Genomic DNA, 21,022 nt, shown 5'->3' with positions numbered 1-21,022 from the left:
AAATGTAAAAGGAAAATTTAGGCCAGTTTTACTGATTTTACATTTTAAACTTTTAAACAAAATGTAAACAAACTAAATTCACACTGTTAAAAAAAGATTTTTATACTATAACCAAAATGATTTTATCATAAGAATACAAGGTGGGTTCAACCTCAGGAACTCAATTAATTAATTTTACCACGTTAACAGTTTAAAGGAGATAAATTATATGTTTATCGCAAGAGTTGCAGAAAAAACTAGATTCAACATACTTTTGTGATCAAAAAGAACACTTAATTAGGGATAGGCAGTAATTTCCTTACCCTTATAAAGACTGTTTAAAATATCGTCTTCAGCAAGCAGCATCATTAGTGGCGAAATTTTAATGCAATTATTATTTTATAATAAAATCACTAATAAGGCTTCCTGGGTGACTTAACCAACAATGTAAGATAAAATAAAAATGAATTTACTAATAAAAAAACAGGTAATACTGAAATTGAAAAGAACCAAATTAAACTGTCATTTAGAGGTCATATGCTTGTTTGTAAAACAAAATCCAAAGAATCTAAAGACAAACTATTGTAATGAATAAAACTTCAGCAAAGTTGCTGGCTACCAAATCAAATCATACAAGTTAATTCGATTTTTATTCATCACCAAAAAAGTTAGAAAATACGAATTTTAAAATAATTCCATTGATAATAAGCTCAAAAATAGGTACTTAGAAATAAATCTTATAAGGTGTGCAAGACTATGGAGAAAATGATAAAACATTATTAAAAGATATTGTTAAAGACCTAAATAAATGATCAGATTTAACTTGTTCAGGAATAGGAAGACTCAATACTGTTAAGCTCTCAATTATCCCTAATTTGATCTGTGGACTCACAGCTATTCTAGTGAAAATTTCTACAGGTTTTAAAGTGTATTTAAAAAAAATTTTTTTGGGCTTCCCTGGTGGCGCAGTGGTTGCGCGTCCGTCTGCCGATGCAGGGGAACCGGGTTCGCGCCCCGGTCTGGGAGGATCCCACGTGCCGCGGAGCTGCTGGGCCCGTGAGCCATGGCCAATGAGCTTGCGCGTCCGGAGCCCGTACTCCACAACGGGAGAGGCCACAACAGAGGGAGGCCCGCATACCAAAAAAAAAAAATTTTTTTTTTTGGAACTTGACAAGCAGATTAAAAAATGTATACTGAAGAACAAAAGGTCAAGAATAGCAAAGATACTCTTGAAGAAAAGGAGCAGGCAGGGTAGGATTTGTCCTACTCTGTAGTCAATTTATAATAAATCTGCAGTAATTAGGATAACATGACATTTGTCCACAGAACAAAATAGAGATTCTCCGAAAGAGATATCAGACTGACTAGAGTAGGGTTGTCTTTGCACCTCAGTGGGGGAATGAATGGAGTATTCAACTTGTTAGCCATAGAGAAAAATAAAATAAAATTGAGCCCCTACTCACGTGTATAAAAATGTGTGAAAGAACAAAACCATAAATCATAGAAAAAAATATAGAGAATTTTTTATGACCTTAGATTAGGGAAAGATTTTTCTAATAAGACCCAGAGAGTATAAATCACAAATAAAATGATTGATATGTTCATCTACATTAAAAATAATAACTTCTATTTACCAAAAGTTACCATAAAGTGAGCAAAAATAAGAATTCCAAGATAATAAAATATACTTATAACACATATAGTTGGAAAAAGTATTAGTTTCCTAAATAGATAAGAAATAGCCACAAATTAACATGAGAACTCAAATTACCAAATAAGAAAATATGAAATTAACACGAACAGGCATTTCACAGAGAGGAAACATGAAGATCCAGTAAACATGTGAAAATGTTTAATCCTCATCAGTAATATGGGAAATGCAAATTCAGACAGAGAATAATAGATGGTTTGAGAAGACCACACAGGAAGCTAAGTTGGGCACACAGGTGTTTGTTTAATAGTTACTATTTATATATTACTTGTGTTTACTGTTTGTAAGCATTTAATATTTAATTTAAAAAGCAAAATAATCAGAACCATAGTATGCAATCAGTATCACTTATCATAAATATAAGATAAATATAAAAGTAATACAATTAATACAAAATAACGTTTTAAAAATTCTAGCTATACTCATACCTGCAAAGGTTTGTGAGTCTGAAACCTGTGCTTTCATTGTTACAAGTAAGTTTGTCAAGGTTTGTAGAGGTATTAAAGACATATTAGCGGGCTTCCCTGGTGGCGCAGTGGTTGAGTCCGCCTGCCGATGCAGGGGACACGGGTTCGTGCCCCGGTCCGGGAAGATCCCACATGCCGCGGAGCGGCTGGGCCCGTGAGCCATGGCCGCTGAGCCTGCGCGTCCGGAGCCTGTGCTCCGCCACGGGAGAGACCACAACAGTGAGAGGCCCACTTACCGCAAAAAAAAAAAAGACATATTAGCATCTTAGTGAGACTTTTTTCTTTCGTGTAATTAGAAAGAGCAGTATCCATGCTTTATAGTTGAGGTGGTGCATATCTCACACTTTGGGGAACATTAATCTATAGCATTAACTTTTTATTCCTCGTCTGGTGCTTCAATTTAAGATAAATTTATTCATTTCCTGCAATGTACAAGGCATTAGGCTATCAGGTTTGTAAAGAGGATGAGCATTATACGAATATAGTTATTTGAATACATGTCTTTCTTCCCAGTATAGCCCCCTGAGGGCTTATAGTTTACTAGGAAAAAATTAATATATAGCAATAAATACAGTATAAAGTAGAATGGAATATGTGCCTTAATAGAAGTACTAGTGAAGTGCTAAAGTAGTTCAGAGGAGATAGCAAATAACCAGGCAGGAGTTAGCTTTTGCAGGTATCTGTGTAAAGAGCAAGCAAAATGGAAAGAACTCCCAAGCAAAAGTCCGAAGGCAGCAGTGTGCCTGGCAGGCTTAGGAATAGCAAGGGGGTAAGCATGGCTGCAGCAAAGGGAGCCACAGTGAGGTATGCAGGCAGGGTTACATGGTATTCTCCGTGTTTCTCAGGAGAGTTTCTTAACACATCATAGGTTCTTAGTCAACAGTTGTAAATAATTGAAAGCTGGTGATTAAAACAAATGGAAAAAGAAACAAAGAAGGAACCACACATAAATAGAACATAAGACTTCTCCTAAGTATGTAATAGACTATGCAATTCGTGTCATAAAGAGATTGAGTGGCAGGTGAAATCCTATAAAAAAATCCCCATATCAAGGCAAAAGATTGATTTTGTTCAATTAAACATCATATTACATAAGCAAGCCTTCAACTGAGTCTGAACATGTTTTGTTATTCAGAGATTGCCTCTATGGGTATGGAGAGCTTACACATAAGACACATAATGTAGTAGAAGAAAATATTGTACTTAGAGAAAAACCGAGTTCAAATAACAGTTGACAGAACCATCTGTGTGACCTTAACTAGTCTTTCCTAAGCTTGAGTTCCTTCATTGCTAACCTGGGCATAATCCATATTTTGCCTACTTTGTAGTGTTGTGGTTTTTTTTTTTTTTTTTTTTTTTGCGGTACACAGGCCTCTCACCGTTGTGGCCTCTCCCGTTGCGGAGCACAGGCTCCGGACACGCAGGCTCAGCGGCCATGGCTCACGGGCCCAGCCGCTCGGCGGCATGTGGGATCTTCCCGGACCGGGGCACGAACCCGTGTCCCCTGCATCGGCAGGCGGACTCTCAACCACTGCGCCACCAGGGAAGCCCTGTAGTGTTTTTGTAAAGAGCAGATCATATGTTTGTAAGAAAGTTCTTGGTAAACTGAAGCACCTGACAAATGTTGCATATGGTACATCATTTATATAATATCCGTGTATAAGTCAGCACATATCCCTATGTATGTATGCACACATTCATATAATTTATATCTAAAATGTGCTTCAGTTAATTTATTACTATAATCTAGAATAATTTTATCTAATGCTAGAACTATGGATTATTTGGTGAAAATGCATTGAAATCAGTCATCATATGTCTAAAAAATTGATTATATAGAAAAGCATAATCAAATATTAAAACAAATATAGAAGCAATGAAATCCAAGGGACAAAGAGAGTGTAAAAGCCGCAAAGATAAAATATTATTCAGAGACAGCATCAGGCAACAATAAATATAAAAGGTAGAAAAACGTGTAAATAGATGAGTGTATAGGTGGAAAAAGGAATTATAGATAAGAAATCGAAAATGTCCAATAGTATTATTGGATTGAAACATATCATGGAGAGCAGGAGAGCAAAAAAAAATCTTGGGGAAATAATATCTAAGAAAGTTAAAAATTGTAAATGAAAGGCATAGTAAGTGAATACCAAAATAAGACACTTTCTCCTAAGCTCAAGAAGCAAGTGAATAGTTTGAGAGGTGGTTAATTTTAAAGAACTATTATTTGTTTGCCTAAAACTCACTAGCCATTTTCTTCATGGATCAAATATATTTACATTCTGGGGAAAGAAAAGTGGTGAAATGTTTGCTTTTGTTTTTGTCCTTGGACAGGATTTATAATTTAGATGCATAACCTCTTGATTTATTTTTGTAATAGAGTACTATGTTTTAAAAATTACTAGTAAGTGATTGAGAGATATTTTGAAGCAAAGATATACCATGATTAGAAATCAAAGTGGCATTGATAAACCTAGCTTGACAAAGTCTGATGTTAATGTACTCCTCTTAATATAAATCTAAGGATTATCTTGTATATTTTATAAGTGTGGCTTACAGTAAGGCAGCAAAAATGCGCTTCCTGATTTCATAAGAGCTCATGATAAAGAAATGTCCAGAAATACAAATTTATTTATGAAAGCGACCACATGTTTAATAAAGATCATTTTTTAAGAAAAAGTAAGAGGAAGAACAGAAGAGTGGAAAGAGTTGGGGGGGTAGAAGGAAGGGTGGGAGGGGAGGACTAAATAAGATAGTTGAAAAACTGGCAGGAAGCCCTCTAAGTTTAATGTCTATACCCACTAGGATTGGAAAATTGAAATCGTTTTGGTGGAAGACAGATCCTTTTAGCACCATTAATTGGATCTGGATTGATATCATTTTTTTATACAAATTTAAATGATTCCAAAGCAGACATTCCCCAACTGCTGATATTAATTTGCATCTAGTTCATTCATTCATTCAACAGTTATTGAGTTTCAGACATGTGGCAGGTATTGTGCAAAGACACTGAGTACACAATGGCAAACATCATAGATATTGTTTCATGTTTCTCTTGGCAAAGAATTAAACCTTCTAAAAGCAGATGTACCCTCATATAGTGAATCATGTACATACTAAGATGGTGAGGAGTTGACAGGATTGGAAAAAAGGATATTCTCAAATATCGAATGAAATGTCAAATTTGATATTACCATCTTTTTCTTAATGTTCCCCCTCGTATTCTATACTGTAGAGTAATGTTCTCAAGGCCCTGTTGGGAAAGGGCCCCATATTTTCTTAGCTTATATTTTGGGATATTTTTAATTTGAAAAATGTCTAGCTTTATAAGATATATTATCAATAATAATTATGCAGGGGTTTTTCAGGTCCACAGTTTAATTTTCTGGGATAATCTGAAGGAAGACTGGATCTTATCTGGTTGTACTATGCAGAATTTAGGTATTTTTGGTGGCAGCAATCTGGTTCCCTCCAGTAAATTTCTCTGAAAACACTTACTCTTGAGTATACTTATAAAAAGCCCAAATCAGTCCTCTTCTGTGTGTTTCAGACACTCCTTCATAAATGCTCCATGTCAGGCAGTGGGCTGGGTGATGGAGCTGTAGAGGGGAAATAAGACATAGTTCCTTAAGTGACAGGAGACCTTAGAATGTAATGTGAATAGATGCTTTGAATATAATATAGTAAATTCCAGGCTAAAAGTAGACACTGAGAAATGAGAACCCCCCAAAGAAGGCAGCAGGTAGTAGAAAGAACCAGTGATGGAGAGGTGGCTATATGAAAGCCATCCTGCAGCACAGGGCCAGGAGGAGACACAGTAAGCTTCAAGCAGGATAATGAGCCAGTGTGGCAGTAGTTACCAATTCCTTTTTGTAAATGTTCACACCCGTCATATAAATGTGGGTGTATTCATGGTGACCCACAGCTCTAGGCTTGCTAGAGCTTTCTGTGAGTCACTTTCTGTGAGTCACAGACAAGGACACTTCATCTCTCTGGGGACCTCACTTTGATTATCTGTGATGAGGAAATTGAAATATTCACTTGTCCCTCTCAATTCTCAAACTCCCCAATATTCTATATAAGCTTGTGCTAGTACCTTTGAAAATATAAAGAATATGGTGGCATTTTATTCTATTTTTAAATATATTTTTGGAATGATGAATGAAGAGGCATTGAAGAAATCCAAATAATTTCAGTTAAATCAAGGGATTAAAAGAACCCCGCCACCTATATATTTATATACATGGTAACTGCACAGCATGTTTTAGAATAGGTAAAGTCAAGGCAACAGACCTCTATGCTCAAAAACTTACTGTTAAAGAGTACAAACAACAAGAATAAAGAAGTAAACACCCACATTGTTGTGTGGGTGTTATTGCTAACGAGCTTTACGGAGCAGGTGGGATTTTAGAAGCAATCTGAAGGAGAAGAGAAGGGTGGTGTGACACGCTTCAGTAGGAAAGCTGTTCAAGTGGAAGGGATGGACAAGAGAAGGCAGAACCCGAAATGAAAATAGGGAGGAAGAGAGAAGTGAAAAACAAAACTGCTGGGAGTACGAGGACAGGAGGTAATATATCTTATTGGAATAAGAGTGATAAAGGACCAGGCGATTTGGGCACATACACGGTAACTGAAATGACCCAAATAAGAGGGAGGGTGTTCTGTAGACGAAACACAAACTACCAGAATGTGCAGTTTTCCTTTTACAGAAGAATAGCTACGAGGATAGATTAGGAATATAAACAAAAGGGAATCACTGTGACTCCACAGGAGCCTTCATCTAAAGAGAAGTGGAAGGAAGCAAAGGTTTTTTTTATTTTACAATGAACAGGTATGAATCATTCACACATTAATTCATTGTGTGTAAATATTTACATTATGTATTGCATAGATACAAGATGGGTAAGACAGAGCACTCTCCCTACCCTTACAGCCCTTTAGAGATAAATCAGTTTTATTGAAATAATTCTGATACAACATGTAATGAATTATAAGCGAATCAAGAGGAAACTTTTATGATTTAATATTAAATAAAACTTCTCTCTATGTCAGCCTTTTGATATGTATGACAAGTCTCTAATAAATGGTACTAGTACTCGTAAAGAGTTCACAAACCTGTCTACATTCTCAACTTGCTTTGAGGGCAGAAGTTATATACTTAAGAAAATATGTCTTAATGAATCCTAAAATATATTTTTTTCTTTCTCACAAAACTTTCTCCTGGTCTGTGGTGGAATTTTAAATTGTATTACCAGCCTTCGGGATTGGATCTCCATGGGCATACGGTGCAATTCAGTGGTGTTGCAATATACTACTTAATGTTCCTACTCCTTCATCTCTCTAACTGTATATCCCCAATATCTACCAGCCATACCTCTTCATTTTGAAAATGGTGAGACAGAAGGGAGGTTTCAGATTTTTAAGGTGAAAACAATCAGTATATGGTTGGAATAACTGACAAGGAAAATTGACCCTAATTTGGTGTAAGGCAAGAATTTTGACTTCTTCTTTTCCTCCTCAGATTTATGTTTATAAAAGACTCATTATTCAAACTACTATTCCCCCAGTCCCAATTTCTTAGCTTTCTTGAATGATATGAGTGTTTACAAAACAGTACAGGAAGTTAATTACTATGAGTCATAAATCCCTTCATACTAGGAACTAGCAAAATATTACAGTCATGGGTAACTAGGGGCAAACTCCCTAACTCAAAAAGAATCAGCACATGCTCTGGTGGGGTTTTTTTTTTTTTTTTTTAACCTTTACTACAGCAATAATTTAGTTTGTGTTATTCAGCCTCTTCCACTTCACTGGTGCTGTGTAAGGTAGAAGAGAGATTTGCAGGCAGAAATAGACAAGTCCTAAATAGTACCTTAGGAATGAAGGTGATGAATGTGCGATGCCTCTTAAGATTGTCCATTGGACAATCAGTGAACAAAATTTATTGACTGTTTATGGATAACATTATAGGAGATTGATTTAGGTAAATTTACAATGGCATAGAAACAGCAACTGAATACATAACATTAAATGAGATCATCTAGAGGAAGATCTCTTAGTCAGGGAGATAAGCTAGGTCCCTTGGAAGAGACTCCAGTAACTGAATCAGGAGAAATCTGAGAACTGGATATGAATAAATGAGCCTAATAAAGCATCTCTCTCCAAGGGAAATTTGGGCTTAAATTCAGTTTTTAATGTTAGACATCAAGTTCAAGAACATAAAAAGGCAAATTTTGAGGGAAATAAATAAATGTGTTAGGAGACAATTCATTTTATTTTTAAAAATAAATTTATTTATTTATTTTTGGCTGCTTTGGGCCTTTGTTGCTGTGTGCGGGCTTTCCCTAGTTGCGGCGAGCGGGGGCTACTCTTCATTGCAGTGCACGGGCTTCTCATGGCGGTGGCTTCTCTTGTTGTGGAGCACGGACTCTAGGTGTGTGGGCTTCAGTAGCTGGCAGCACGTGGGCTCAGTACTGGTGGCTTGCGGGCTCTAGAGCGCAGGCTCAGTAGTTGTGATGCACGGGCTTAGTTGCTCCGCGGCATGTGGGATCTTCTCGGACCAGGACTCAAACCCGTGCCCCCTGCATTGGCAGGCGGATTCTTAACCACTGTGCCACCAGGGAAGTCTGACAATTCATTTTAAACTTAAAAAAATAAAATAATTCTCCCTGAACTTCAAGGTAATAAATTCCTTCCATGAAATTTGTCTGGTACAATTCATGGAAATTACTCCATCTTTGACATGGGTTTTGTTTTTTAGTGAATACCAGTTGGATTTTTTTTTTTCAGATTCGGTTATTTCATGTTTTTTGACTATTGATGATACCTTTGAAAATAAAATATTTTAATGCTGTTTTATCTAATATTCAAAGAGAACCCAAGAGAAGCTGAAAAAAGGTTCAACTTTTTTTACCCCTTGATTTCAAAGTTACTAGTAGCTTAAATTTATATCTTCATGGAGTTTTGGATTTTATTTGTAAACATAAATATTTTTTCCTTTCTTATACTACATCCACCTGTGCAAAATTTGTCTATAATTAAAAGAAAAAAATGCATTTTTATGAATCATTTAAAGCAAAAATATTTTTCCAGATTTTTTCAGACTAGATTGTTGTCTCTCTCTTTTTCCTGTCCAGAGCAATCTTCTTTAGCCCTTCTTCTCTTCTGAATTAACTTCCCCATTCCACCAAATACCCCCAACAGACTGTGAGCAACTTGCCTGGCATGTACTGGACATTTTGTATCTGGGTTTTGAACTCAAGGAAATTATTTCCATTTTAGACCTCAGATCAAGTCTTTTCTCTCCCAGGGAGCTTTTCCTGATTCTTGTAGACCATACTAACCCATGCCTATCTGGTATGTTTTCACTGTCTTCTCCTTGCCAACATTGACTGGTACTTGGTTTGCCATTTACTGCTTTGCCATGTTAGGTGGGCAAAATATTGAACACTTATAACAGGTTAATCTTTGTGTGTGTTCTCTCCTCCTTGTAATATCTCTTGGTTATTGAGCTTTTAGTACATGCCAGGCATTGTGTAAAGTGTTATATAGTGCTTAATGTCTAGACATTAACTACATCCGTAAGACAATAATGTCTTCCTTTTAACCATCATGAAAACACACAATAGAAAGTTGATACTGGTGTTTTTTAATGAATTATTTGGGTGAGCTTTTCATCATTAGTAGCTTTCATTTTATTTCACCCATTTTTTTCCCCTCTCTGTTCAGTGACTTATTTTCACACAAATTCAGAATTGGAAAACGACCAAACCAAATTACTAAAATGTCTGAAGTATTGAGTATTTGTGGAAAGCTGTAGGTTCATTATTTTCATTCACATATAATATCCATTTGCTTGCCAACAAAATACTGCCAAGTAAAGGTGCCACTGATCTTAAATATATGTCTCATGTGTAATTAATATATTTGTTCTTGAAATGGTAATGGATATTGCTATAGCCCTTGAAAACAGCTTTTTTTCTAAGCGAGGTTGAACTTTTTTTCACATGTTCTACCCTCCTCTTCCTTCCCACCCCACAACCCTGTCACCAACTTGTGACATTCTTTATGCAATTAATTTGTAAAGCTTTATTTTATTTCATTTTATTTTATTATTTTTTTGCGGTACGTGGGCCTCTCACTGTTGTGGCCCCTCCCGTTGCAGAGCACAGGCTCCAGACGCGCAGGCTCAGCGTCCATGGCTCACGGGCCCAGCTGCTCCGTGGCGTGTGGGATCTTCCCGGACCAGGGCACGAACCCGTGTCCCCTGCATCGGCAGGCGGACTCTCCACCACTGCGCCGCCAGGGAAGCCCCTAAAGCTTTATTTAATAAACATTTGTTTGGCCCTTGCTAATTTCCGTACAATCTAAATTACTGGATTCTAGTTTAGGGAAATTTTAATATGGTTTTAAAGTCCACATAAAAGAGTGAGAAATAATCTTTGACAAGCAATCTTGTTGTGCCATACAGCTCATCGGGTATTCCATTCCATCCCCCTAATAACCTGTCAAGTAAAGAGTAGTAAAGGTAGTTACTATTTAATGCAGACATGCTACATAGTAAGCATGGTACTAAGCTAAGCACTTTTATATAGTTCTTACTTGCTTCTCACATCAACTATAAATGTAAGTTTTATTATTTTTAATTTACAGGGAGGGAAACTAAGACTCAGGGTCATTAAATGATTTGTCACACAGCTAAATGATGAAGCCACTGCATAGTAACTAATTGCAGAAAGAGAATCCTAAAGTTACTTCCCTACTAAGACTGGTGGTTATATTTGGAATGGGTATTTTATAGCATCATTGTGCACATCTTAATTTCAGGGGGTCCGGATTGAGTCTGAGACTAATTCTTCCTTGATAGCCACTGCCAAAGTTTGGGACTGGTGACATAGAGAGGCCTGAGGGCTGTGGGATGTCCTTGAAAAATGGCTCTGTAACTTCATGCTTTGATGCTCCAAACATATACCAATGAGAGACAAAATAGAAAGTTAGAAAACCAAATGGATTTAGTCAACCTCAAAACAGTTGTCCATCTTTGAGATCTGAGAACCAAATTTAAAAACCAAGTGGTTATCAGGGTTGAAGCCAGGGGTCTCCTGGACTCTATTCCAGAAATAAGAGGTGGTAACTAGAGTTCTCATTACCTATGGGACAAAGCCAGGCCCGCTGCTTAAAGCAGGACCTGGGGAGAAACTTCATTGCTCATGACAGGAAACTAGAATAAAGGTTCTGTTGCTGAGCAGTACATGGATCTAGGGCCCGTGAGCTGTACGGTTAAAGGGGTAGGAAGAGGTATACAGTTTGTGACTTAAAACTGAGTTAGCCATATGCTGGCCCTGTGATTCAGCTCACAGTGTCTCTGACATCCCTGTAGCCCAGCAGATACACAGGAAGTGCCCCTGTGTGACTTAGCCTGGTCTGGTAGCCTGGATGGCCTAGTAGAAGCAATGGCAAAAGTACTGGAAAGGGAGGAACGAGCACATAGAATAAAAACCTTTTACTAAAAATGGGCTTCAAACCAAGATTCCAAAATATGTGAATGATTCATTAGATTCATGTAGTAAAGCAGACAAATAAAACCCAACTGCTATGAGACCAAGATTCTACTCTAGAAGAATTTAATTATATGGAGCAGTCTGACAAAGACTTTGAAATAAGTATGTTTAGAAGCTTAGAAAGATAAATGAAAGTATGATTTTCACTAAAAAGAGTGACAAATTTTGGAGCAAATCCAAGTAGAAGTTTTTTTAAAAGAGCACTTGTATTTAAAATTAGAAACGTTAGAAATGACAAATAGTCATTGAAATAAAAGCTTTAGTAGATAGGATAAACTCTAGACTGAACATCAGTGAAGAAAGAACCAATGGTTTGTAAAAGTACAGAGAAAATCACCTAGACCAGAACATAGAGGACAAGCCGATTTTTAAAACATGAATGAAAAAATGGTTAAGATACATGGAGAATGGATTGGGAGGCTCCAGTCTGTGTCTAACAGGAGTTCCAGTGGCAGTGAATGGAAAGTGTGTGAGAGATACATAAAAACTGAAGAAAAGTTCACTGAAAGATTTCAGGATTGGAGACATACCTGAACCCTCAGATTGAAATTGTTCTTTAAGTATTGAGCAGGACAAATAAACATAAATATATACAGTTGAAAATATGACAATAAAACTTCAAGACACTGAGGGCAAAAGAAAATCTTGAGGCAGATTGGGGGACTTTGGGGAGCCAGTTCTGCCCGGTGGATTTTTGTGTGTGTGTGTGTGGTACGCAGGCCTCAGGGGTCTGGGAGCCTACGGTGAAAGTGGCTAGAAACAGTTCTTCAGTGTCATCAGCTGGTCTCATACCATCCCTGGCATTGTCAAGGACCAAAGCACTAAACAATTCTAAGGACAGCATTCTTCCAAAATGCACCTAACATGCAATTGTAAATTTGCCTGCAAACGATCATCGTTTAAACTGTGCTAAAACCCAGTGGGTGGGAGACTGGGTAGAATATTGGCCTTACTTATGGTATTCACAGCCTTCATGACTTGGGACAAGTCATTTAATTAATCTGTAAATGAGGATAATAATCCCTCTTTTATCTATTCTCACGGTTTTGTTGCAAGTGAGTTTCGCCCATATGAGTTTTTATAGACTGTAAAGCATGACGCAATTGTAAGGAATTGTTATTACTTTACTACAGAAATGGATGTCAGCAATGATTCCTGCCCTCTTAGGGTTTATACATTAGATTCGTAAAAAACAAACATCTGAAGAATCCTTCCAAACAATATAAAAATGTTTGCAAAGGTATTTATACCAACTAAGCGCAAATTATTTTTGGTGTACACCAAGTGTGGGAATGTAAAATGAACAGAGGGGATGAGGTTTAATGTTGACAAAACTACATATTATGAATTACCCTATTCATTTATTCCCACTTGTTTGTTACTACGAAAATGTTCAAGCGTGCACCCACCTAGATTTAATAATGGTTAACATTTAGCCGTATTTGCTTTATCCATGTATGACTATATATGTTCTTTTTTTTCTGGATCTTTTGAAAGTAAATTGCAAACATCATGCCATTTCACATCTAAATATTCGGTATGCATCTCCTAACAGAAAGGACATTTACTCATGTAATCATAATACCATTATCACATCTGAGAAAGTTAACAGTAGTAATCCCTCAATATTGTCTAATAATCAGCTGATATTCAGATTTCCCCAATTTCCTCAAAAACTTTTTTATAGCTGTTTTCTCCCCAGTTCAGAAACCACACATTATATTTACCTCACACTACATTAAATGGTTGTCTTTTTTCTCTCTTTCATTTGAGAACAATCTCTCCCGTTATTTTCCCCCTTAAACGTTAACTTTTTGAAGATAACAGGCCAAGAATATTCTTGATTTGTTTTGAAGATTATTCTGGATTTGTGTAATGTTTTTTCCTCAAAGAAACACTTGTTCCTCTATCCCTGCATTTCCCCAAAATTAGAATGCTTCATCTAAAGGCTTAATTAGACTCAGGTATACATTTTAGATAAGAATACTTTATTATCATGTATTATACGTCATACTGCATCACACTGAGAGACACATAATGTCCATTATTAGTAATGGTAAGCTAAATAGTCTGGTTACAGTGACTGCCACCAGATAAGTCTCTGTAAAGGTACACCTTTCTCTTTGCTGTTATCAAAGGATGAAAATTGTGTCTCTGAGGCTAACCTTTCTCCTAATAGTTTTAGCATCCATTAATGATTATCCTGGACCATTTTATTGGCATTGCAAAATGGTGAATTTCTAATTTTGTCATCCCTTACTGTCAGCCTTCGGTAAAAAAGAGCTTTCCCTCATCAAAAAGGCATGAACTACACTACCTCCTGAAAAATCATGATGCTTCTGTGCCTTTAATTACCAATTTTCAGGACAAGAGGTTCATGTAATAGTCACTTCGACGGTGGCAACTGAAATTTTTTTCCTTTTCTGTTTTTGAGGATTACTATGGACTCATTGATTTTTTTTTTTACACTCAGTGTTTTGTTTTAAAAAAAAAATCAAAGTAATTACAACTACAAAGTATAATTTTTTTTTTAATTCGATGAGGCTAAATGTGAAGCCTAAGTCCTAATGGAATATAGATTGAATGGGGAGGGAGGTTAATCAGAATAATGTGGTTTTTTAAAGTATACATTATTAGAGATCCTAATCATTTTTTTTTTAATTTATGAGATGATCTTTTCTGAAAGTCTCTGAGTACCTTAACCAGAGTATCAGTGAAAACAAGAGTGTCAAAAAGGCACATTTAAATTGTTCTCAAAATCAATCAAAAATAATGAGGTGCTGGGAAAAAGTTGTATCCTTGATAATTACATCTATCAGTATCAGAAAACAAAAGAGAACAATCAGGAAATGACAACCCCACTCCCAAGTAGCACATTAAAAAAGGCTAATGAAAAAAAGTCTCTTTTAAAAATTGTACTAAATTAGCATTTCAAGTAAATTGACAACTTAAGCGTTGATAAAGGCCAATCTGGGGCCCAAACAATGGAAGTTCTGTTTCTACTTTTATCTGCTTTTAAAAGAAATGATCTCAGTTGACTTTTTTTTGTTGTTGTCTTCTATATAGATGGAAGCAGCTGTTCTAAGGGAGGTGACAGTCCTGTACTCTGCACAGGTCAGGGCACCCCTGGAGTATTATGCTTAATTTGGGGTTCTGTTGGTTAAAAGATTGACTTGGAAGAAAGTAACGGGGATAGTGAAAGTTGCTCAAAGCATTTCTTACACCATAACTCTATTTTCAGTCTGAAAAGGGGTTCATGTCACTGTCATTTTAGACAAGAAGTTCAGCCTGTTCTTTATAGCTACAGAGCCTAGCATTAGGACCAACGGGTGAAAAGTTGATTTGGGCCTAGAATGAGGAAGAATTCCTTCATAACCTCAGCTGTACAGAGCTGGAATGGCCTTACCTCCAAGGGAATGAGCCCCGCAAGGCCAACACTTTCAGAGGTTATAACCACTTTACTTAAAGATGGTTTATGGGGGAGAAGTGGGCAGGTAGGGGTCTTTCAAATATTTTGCGAAGAGTCTATAATTACAATAAGGAATGTTTTAAAGGTCATTTAAATTTTTTTTTTTTTTAATTTGAGGGTTAAAATGAATTTTATACCATGGCTTTAAAAAGAAAACTACAGCACATCCCTATTGGTGTATCACTGCTTTGTATTTGGGAAATGTGAGATGTACAGTGAGATGAAGTTTAAGCTGCAGCATTTTAAGACCATGGTATATTGTTTTTGATCACATTAAATTCTTACTCCATGTAGCCCCAAATTTAGGAGCTTGTAGATCAGAATATGACTTTGTTAATAAGAATAGAAAGTAACATTTTGGACGTTGTCTTAAGAGTAGCATTAGTATTTGAATTATCAGTAGTGACAGAAGCATTTTCTTTCAATGATAAAAGAAAACTTATAAACATAGATCTTCAAATGTGTCAGTTCATTTTGAAGGCAATAGTAAGTGCTGGTATTTTATTAGTTTGGCTTGTCAAGTGATTTTATTCTTTATTATTAGACCAGGAAAAAAAAAAAGCCCTAGTATATTCTGCCAACATATTCATCAGTCATCATTTTTGGAGACAGTTTTCGACATATTGTATGTTTTACTCTGCTAACAAGAGAAAAGACTAGCCATTAAGTTTATGTTTCTTTGTTGTTCAGCAAGGTCACATATCAGGAATAGTGCTGGAAGTATGCTAATAAACAATATATAATGTAGGTCATCTGGGAGTAAGAAATATTTTCTAACTAGTTCTAAAGGGAAATATTGTTAAAAAAGGGATAGATGTTATTTACGCAACACATGTTGCTCTGTATGTTACCATCAAAAGCATCTTGTAAACAGCTCAGCGCAGTAAATCTTCCTTGGTGATTGTCAGGATTTTTCAAGTCCGTGTTAGATTTAGACCTAGCACACTCAATTCACAACATGCCTAATGTACAAAGCCTGTTAGATTATATAGAAACCTTCCACTGGAAATATGCCTGCACTGCTGTGTTTTTCAAGGAATACCATCCTCTGTTACGGAAGCAAATACTATGTTAAGTGACAATAATTAAGAAAACTTTACATTAACAGCATTTACACTTTTGTGCTTAACTTTGATTTTGTTGAGTTCTTTAAAATTAATTGCAATTGACAGACTGATATTTTCTATTGCTACTGTTTGTAAAACAATCTTATATGACTGCTGATGAAGTGATAATTCTATAAGAATGCCTTAACAAACTGTCATTGATGTGATTTTTACAAATGTCATTTTCTCACTTTTGGGAGCGTTTCAAATGGATTATTTCATAAGACTTTATTTTGTTTTCCAAGGTGGTTTTTAATTGTAAATATCAAGTTTCATCATAAAGGCATTTATGTAACTGTGTTCTGGAAAACTTAAGCAGTACTTTACTTATTGAGTTCATCTAATATGTACTGAGCTGTATAGGGGACACAATAATGAAGATGTGAAATCATAAAAGCCGCCTTTATCAGAGAGCCTCGCATTTAGAATCAAGAGAGCTTCTTTCTCTTCCCAGCTGTGTGGCACTGTGACATCAGGCACATTTTGCTACTTCTCTGGACGTCAGTTTCTTTATTTATGATACAAGAATTATAATTAATCCTGTTCTAGCCACAAGACTTTTGTGTAAAATGATAAAATGGTGTTAGCATGTTCAATATGACATGATTTCTTTATAGAAGATATGTATTTAAATGCTAGTACTTAGCAATTTCTGACACATCATCTAAATTTCATACTTCACCTAAAAATTATCGTCTCTAAATCTCTTAGCTACATTTTGTGAGTCTTAACTTATTGTCTATTTTACTTACAAATATCTAGAAACAACACCACAGTTATGTTGGTCAGAATGAAAGTGTGCCTGATCTTCAGACATCGGTTTCTGAAACTCAGCCATGTGTTACAGATATTTTTTTAATACCAACATCTGTTTCTGAGTTTAGGTATCTTTAAACATATATTAGGGCTTCCCTGGTGGCGCAGTGGTTGAGGGTCCGCCTGCCGATGCAGGGGACACGGGTTCGTGCCCCGGTCCGGGAAGATCCCAAATGCCGCGGAGCGGCTGGGCCCGTGAGCCATGGCCGCTGAGCCTGCGCGTCCGGAGCCTGTGCTCCGCAACGGGAGAGGCCACAACAGTGAGAGGTCCGCGTACCGCAAAAAAAACCCCCAAAAAACCACATATATTATGCCATAATTATGTGCCCTCATTTCTTCCAACTGTTTGCAACTAAAAGCATAGTGTTAGGATCAAGCCATAAGGTCATAGTAAGGACATAGAATTTTGCCCAGGTGGCCTCTCAGAAGCTTGGTTAACAACGTATATAAGACCAAGGTCTCAAGAAAATGCTGTGAGTAGGTAGGGTTGGGTTTTTTTTTTAATTTAAATTAAAATTTTAAAAATGCATGTGTCTAAGTAATTTTGTTTATACTTGTTTTCTCAGAAGAAGACCTATCAGTGCATCAAGTGTCAGATGGTTTTCTACAATGAATGGGATATTCAGGTGCATGTTGCAAATCACATGATTGGTGAGTGACACTCTAAACATTATTACCCATAGATTTTTCTCCTCCTTGTGTACATCACTGCCTATATAATTAAGCAGAGTTAAAGATGAATTAATTGTTCAACCATCAATGATTTACCTAAGCATGATTGATTTTTCTATTACTATTATTAGGCCTGATAAGACATTAGCACATTTTATTTTCTGCAAGGGCTAGTTTAGACTTCTGGAGAGGATTATGTATCTACTGCCAGTCAAAACACAGGTGATTAACAAATTAAACTTCTAATCATTTTTGCATTATTGAAAACTAACAGGAATGGTTAATGAACTGGATGTTAGCTTTCCATAGAGTTTTAGACAGGTTTTAATTTCAGAAGTTATTATGGTAATGGCAGTGCTGTGTGTTGCTTAAGCATCTGTATCAAAATGTGGAGTGGTGAATTTTTGTGATAGGGAAACATAAATAATTTAAATTGCTGTAAAATAATTTTATATGTATGGTTTCAACAGCCTGGAAATAATCATTATCATAAAGATCACATAAAGAATTCAGTCATCATTTTTTATTCCCCACCAAAATTTACACAGATCTTTGTAAAAGCGGTTTGGGTAAAGATCTCTGAAGTCACTCTAAACCACTGTTTTCAGGGATTTTGCATTTATCACATGGGCTAGAACTAAAAGGATAATTTTTTCACTTACTCATATTGTCCCATTATCCCTTAATTCCTCTGGGGTTACCTCCTATGTTTTTAATTTGATAAGCACTTAATAACACTAAGAATTTTACCAGCCAATTAAACTTTATCAAGCAGATCTTTTTCTACTAGTAAAATGGCAATTGCTATTACTTTATACTATTTTTGTCATTCATTTGTGTTTTTACACTATGAGAGTTTTATTTCATGCTCCTTTCATGGTGTTTTATAATACTGTAAATAATTGTGATATAATATTTGAAAAGTCTGATCAACCTCATGGTCTCCTACTATCAAACTCTAAGAAAGGCAAGAAGATTCAACATTTTAGACTCAACTCATTTTCAGGGGTAAATAAGTTTTATCATACACTAATCAGCTGCATTCTGAGAACGTACAGTAGAAGGGTTTCTCCAACTATAGTTACCGATCCTTAAAACCAGCTATAACAAAACTTCTAATGCTCTTGTAGATATTAATGAAAATGAAGTCAAAAGTATGTTGGAAACTTTATTAATAGGTTTTCAATAGGATTTGCTTTATAGTTTTCAAATGATGGTCTTTAGGAGGATTATGGTTTATAAAAGACTAACTGCTTAATTATGCAAAATGGAACATATGCCTAAGAGCTAAAATATTGGTCTAAAATATTGGTCACTTTATCTCTATATTTTCCAGATTTAAGTACTAATATTATTAGTGATTTTCTCATACATTAAATGGCCTATTCTTAAATGTGCCAGAATAACACTGACAGTTTTACTGAGTGTTTAGAAGATAATGACAATGTGTAAGAAAGATTGAAATGTTTCTTCTATTTTACTTTCTATTTTGGATTCCAAAAAAATACTCTATATAAACTTTCAAAATGGACTTGGTGTGGGGGGCGGCTTGGGTTAGAAAAAATGAATTCTTCTTTCCAAATAATGAGTGTTAATATTTTGCATCTCTTTATTTCTTGAGTAGAGTTTATTGGTGAGAGTCATTCATGGTTCTGTATTATGCTACAGTTTTACATCGGCTTTAGTGAGAATATTTCTTGGAAGTTTGCAGCCTGTGGAAAAGTTAGTGAGTCGTTGTGCTTCTGATTAGATGGTTCCGGACGTGCAGCCTCAGCGGCCACGGCTCACGGGCCCAGCCGCTCCGCAGCACGCGGGATCTTCCCGGACCGGGGCACGAACCCGTGTCCCCTGCATCGGCAGGCGGATTCTCAACCACTGTGCCACCAGGGAAGCCTGCTTCTGATTAGTTTTATTCTGTGTAAACATGTTTCTGGTTCTGGATTTATTATTTATCCCAGGACCCAGATGAACAAATGGAATATATTTTCAACACAGTATTAATGTTCTTTTGCACACGTAGAATCTGAATGGAATGTTGAGCGTGAGAGGAATTTTTGATTTTAGTATCATTTGTCCAAAACGTTCATTGGTTTGTCCTGGTCCTTTTTTTTAAATTGCTTTATACCTTTCCGTTAGTATTTCTCTTAATATTCCTTGCATCATTAGTGCTTTCCCAAAGCTTTCCCCCCTCTACCTTATGGTGGATTAATATGACACTCATCTCCTCTTGGGATCTGAGCATTTAACAATTCACCTTCCATCAGAGAAGCAAATTCTATTCCTTTTCACAGAGGGCCTAGTTAGTTAATATTCATGCTTTTTTTAATAATAAAATATGTAATTCTCTTGCACTTGAGGCCCAAACAAATGAATAGTATCCATTTAATTGTTACATCTGTTGACCATGCATCCAAGTCCCTACACTTCCTCTGCATTGTTAATATCTAGAGAGAGAGAATGTGTAAGGGGAGGATGTCACAAAGGCTAAGATATCCCTTTTTAAAATCCCAGTGTGATGCTTAGTTTTTCAAATGAGGCAGGCAGCATGATTTTGTTGGCTAAAGTACCTCCGCTGAGGGTAGGTATTTTTAGGTTGTGTATCTGTGTATGTTTTTTGTCTAATCAAAAAATAATCTCAACCAGACATTTAGCAGGGAAGAGAGATTAGAGGCTATCTGAAAAGCCTCTTACTCTTTTTGTTAAGAGGGTCTATAGTGTTTTTACAGATTTTGTTTCCCATTTCAGTCAGTCTGGGGAAAGATTATGGCACCTGATGGAAAACAAGGTCTGCAGATGACTCAGTGAGGTGTAACTTTAAATTCCTTCTTTGACCAAGTCATTTGCATTTGCTTCTACGTAGCTCCACATGTTTTAATGCAATTTCAATGTCAGGGAACCTCCACGCTTCTTTCTGGATATGCTAGTCTCAGGCTTTTGGCCAGGGACATTTGTGAAAGGAAAACCATCAGTGTTTCTACCAGGTATACACTGGAGATGCTCTGCATAAGTGCCATTTTGCAGCTAGGTGTGAACACATGGTTTGAGTTGCAGGAATAATTACTCAATAAAAATGCATTCGGGATTTGACTTATGTCTATTAAGGAAAAAAAGAAAACCTCTGTCTGGACTGCATTTTGACACAGTTTCAGTAAGAAATCAGACCAGTGGCTATTTAGAGGTTTCTCTTCTCTTCTTCTTTACACACACACACACACACACACACACACACACACACACACACA

The 21,022-nt window shown here is 36.3% G+C and overlaps 1 protein-coding gene across 5 annotated transcripts in view; it reads left to right on the top strand.

The window, feature by feature from the left end:
- ZNF521 (zinc finger protein 521) overlaps positions 1-21,022 on the top strand; it is a 283,441-nt gene that overhangs the window by 131,553 nt on the left and 130,866 nt on the right. For 3 of the 5 annotated variants that reach the window (XM_028480121.2, XM_028480124.2, XM_055080370.1), the window contains 2 exons: positions 14,784-14,831; positions 17,675-17,759. In XM_028480121.2, the coding sequence (XP_028335922.1) occupies positions 14,784-14,831; positions 17,675-17,759 (133 nt within the window). The remainder of the gene's footprint in view (positions 1-14,783; positions 14,832-17,674; positions 17,760-21,022) is intronic. The other 2 variants (XM_055080371.1, XM_024120905.3) reach the window with 2 other exon arrangements.

The sequence above is a fragment of the Physeter macrocephalus genome, chromosome 19, assembly GCF_002837175.3.
Source record: "Physeter macrocephalus isolate SW-GA chromosome 19, ASM283717v5, whole genome shotgun sequence".
In the NCBI taxonomy this organism is placed as follows: Eukaryota; Metazoa; Chordata; class Mammalia; order Artiodactyla; family Physeteridae; genus Physeter; species Physeter macrocephalus.
Note: the sequence above shows the minus strand (reverse complement) of the source record. Positions and strands in the feature narration are given on the sequence as shown.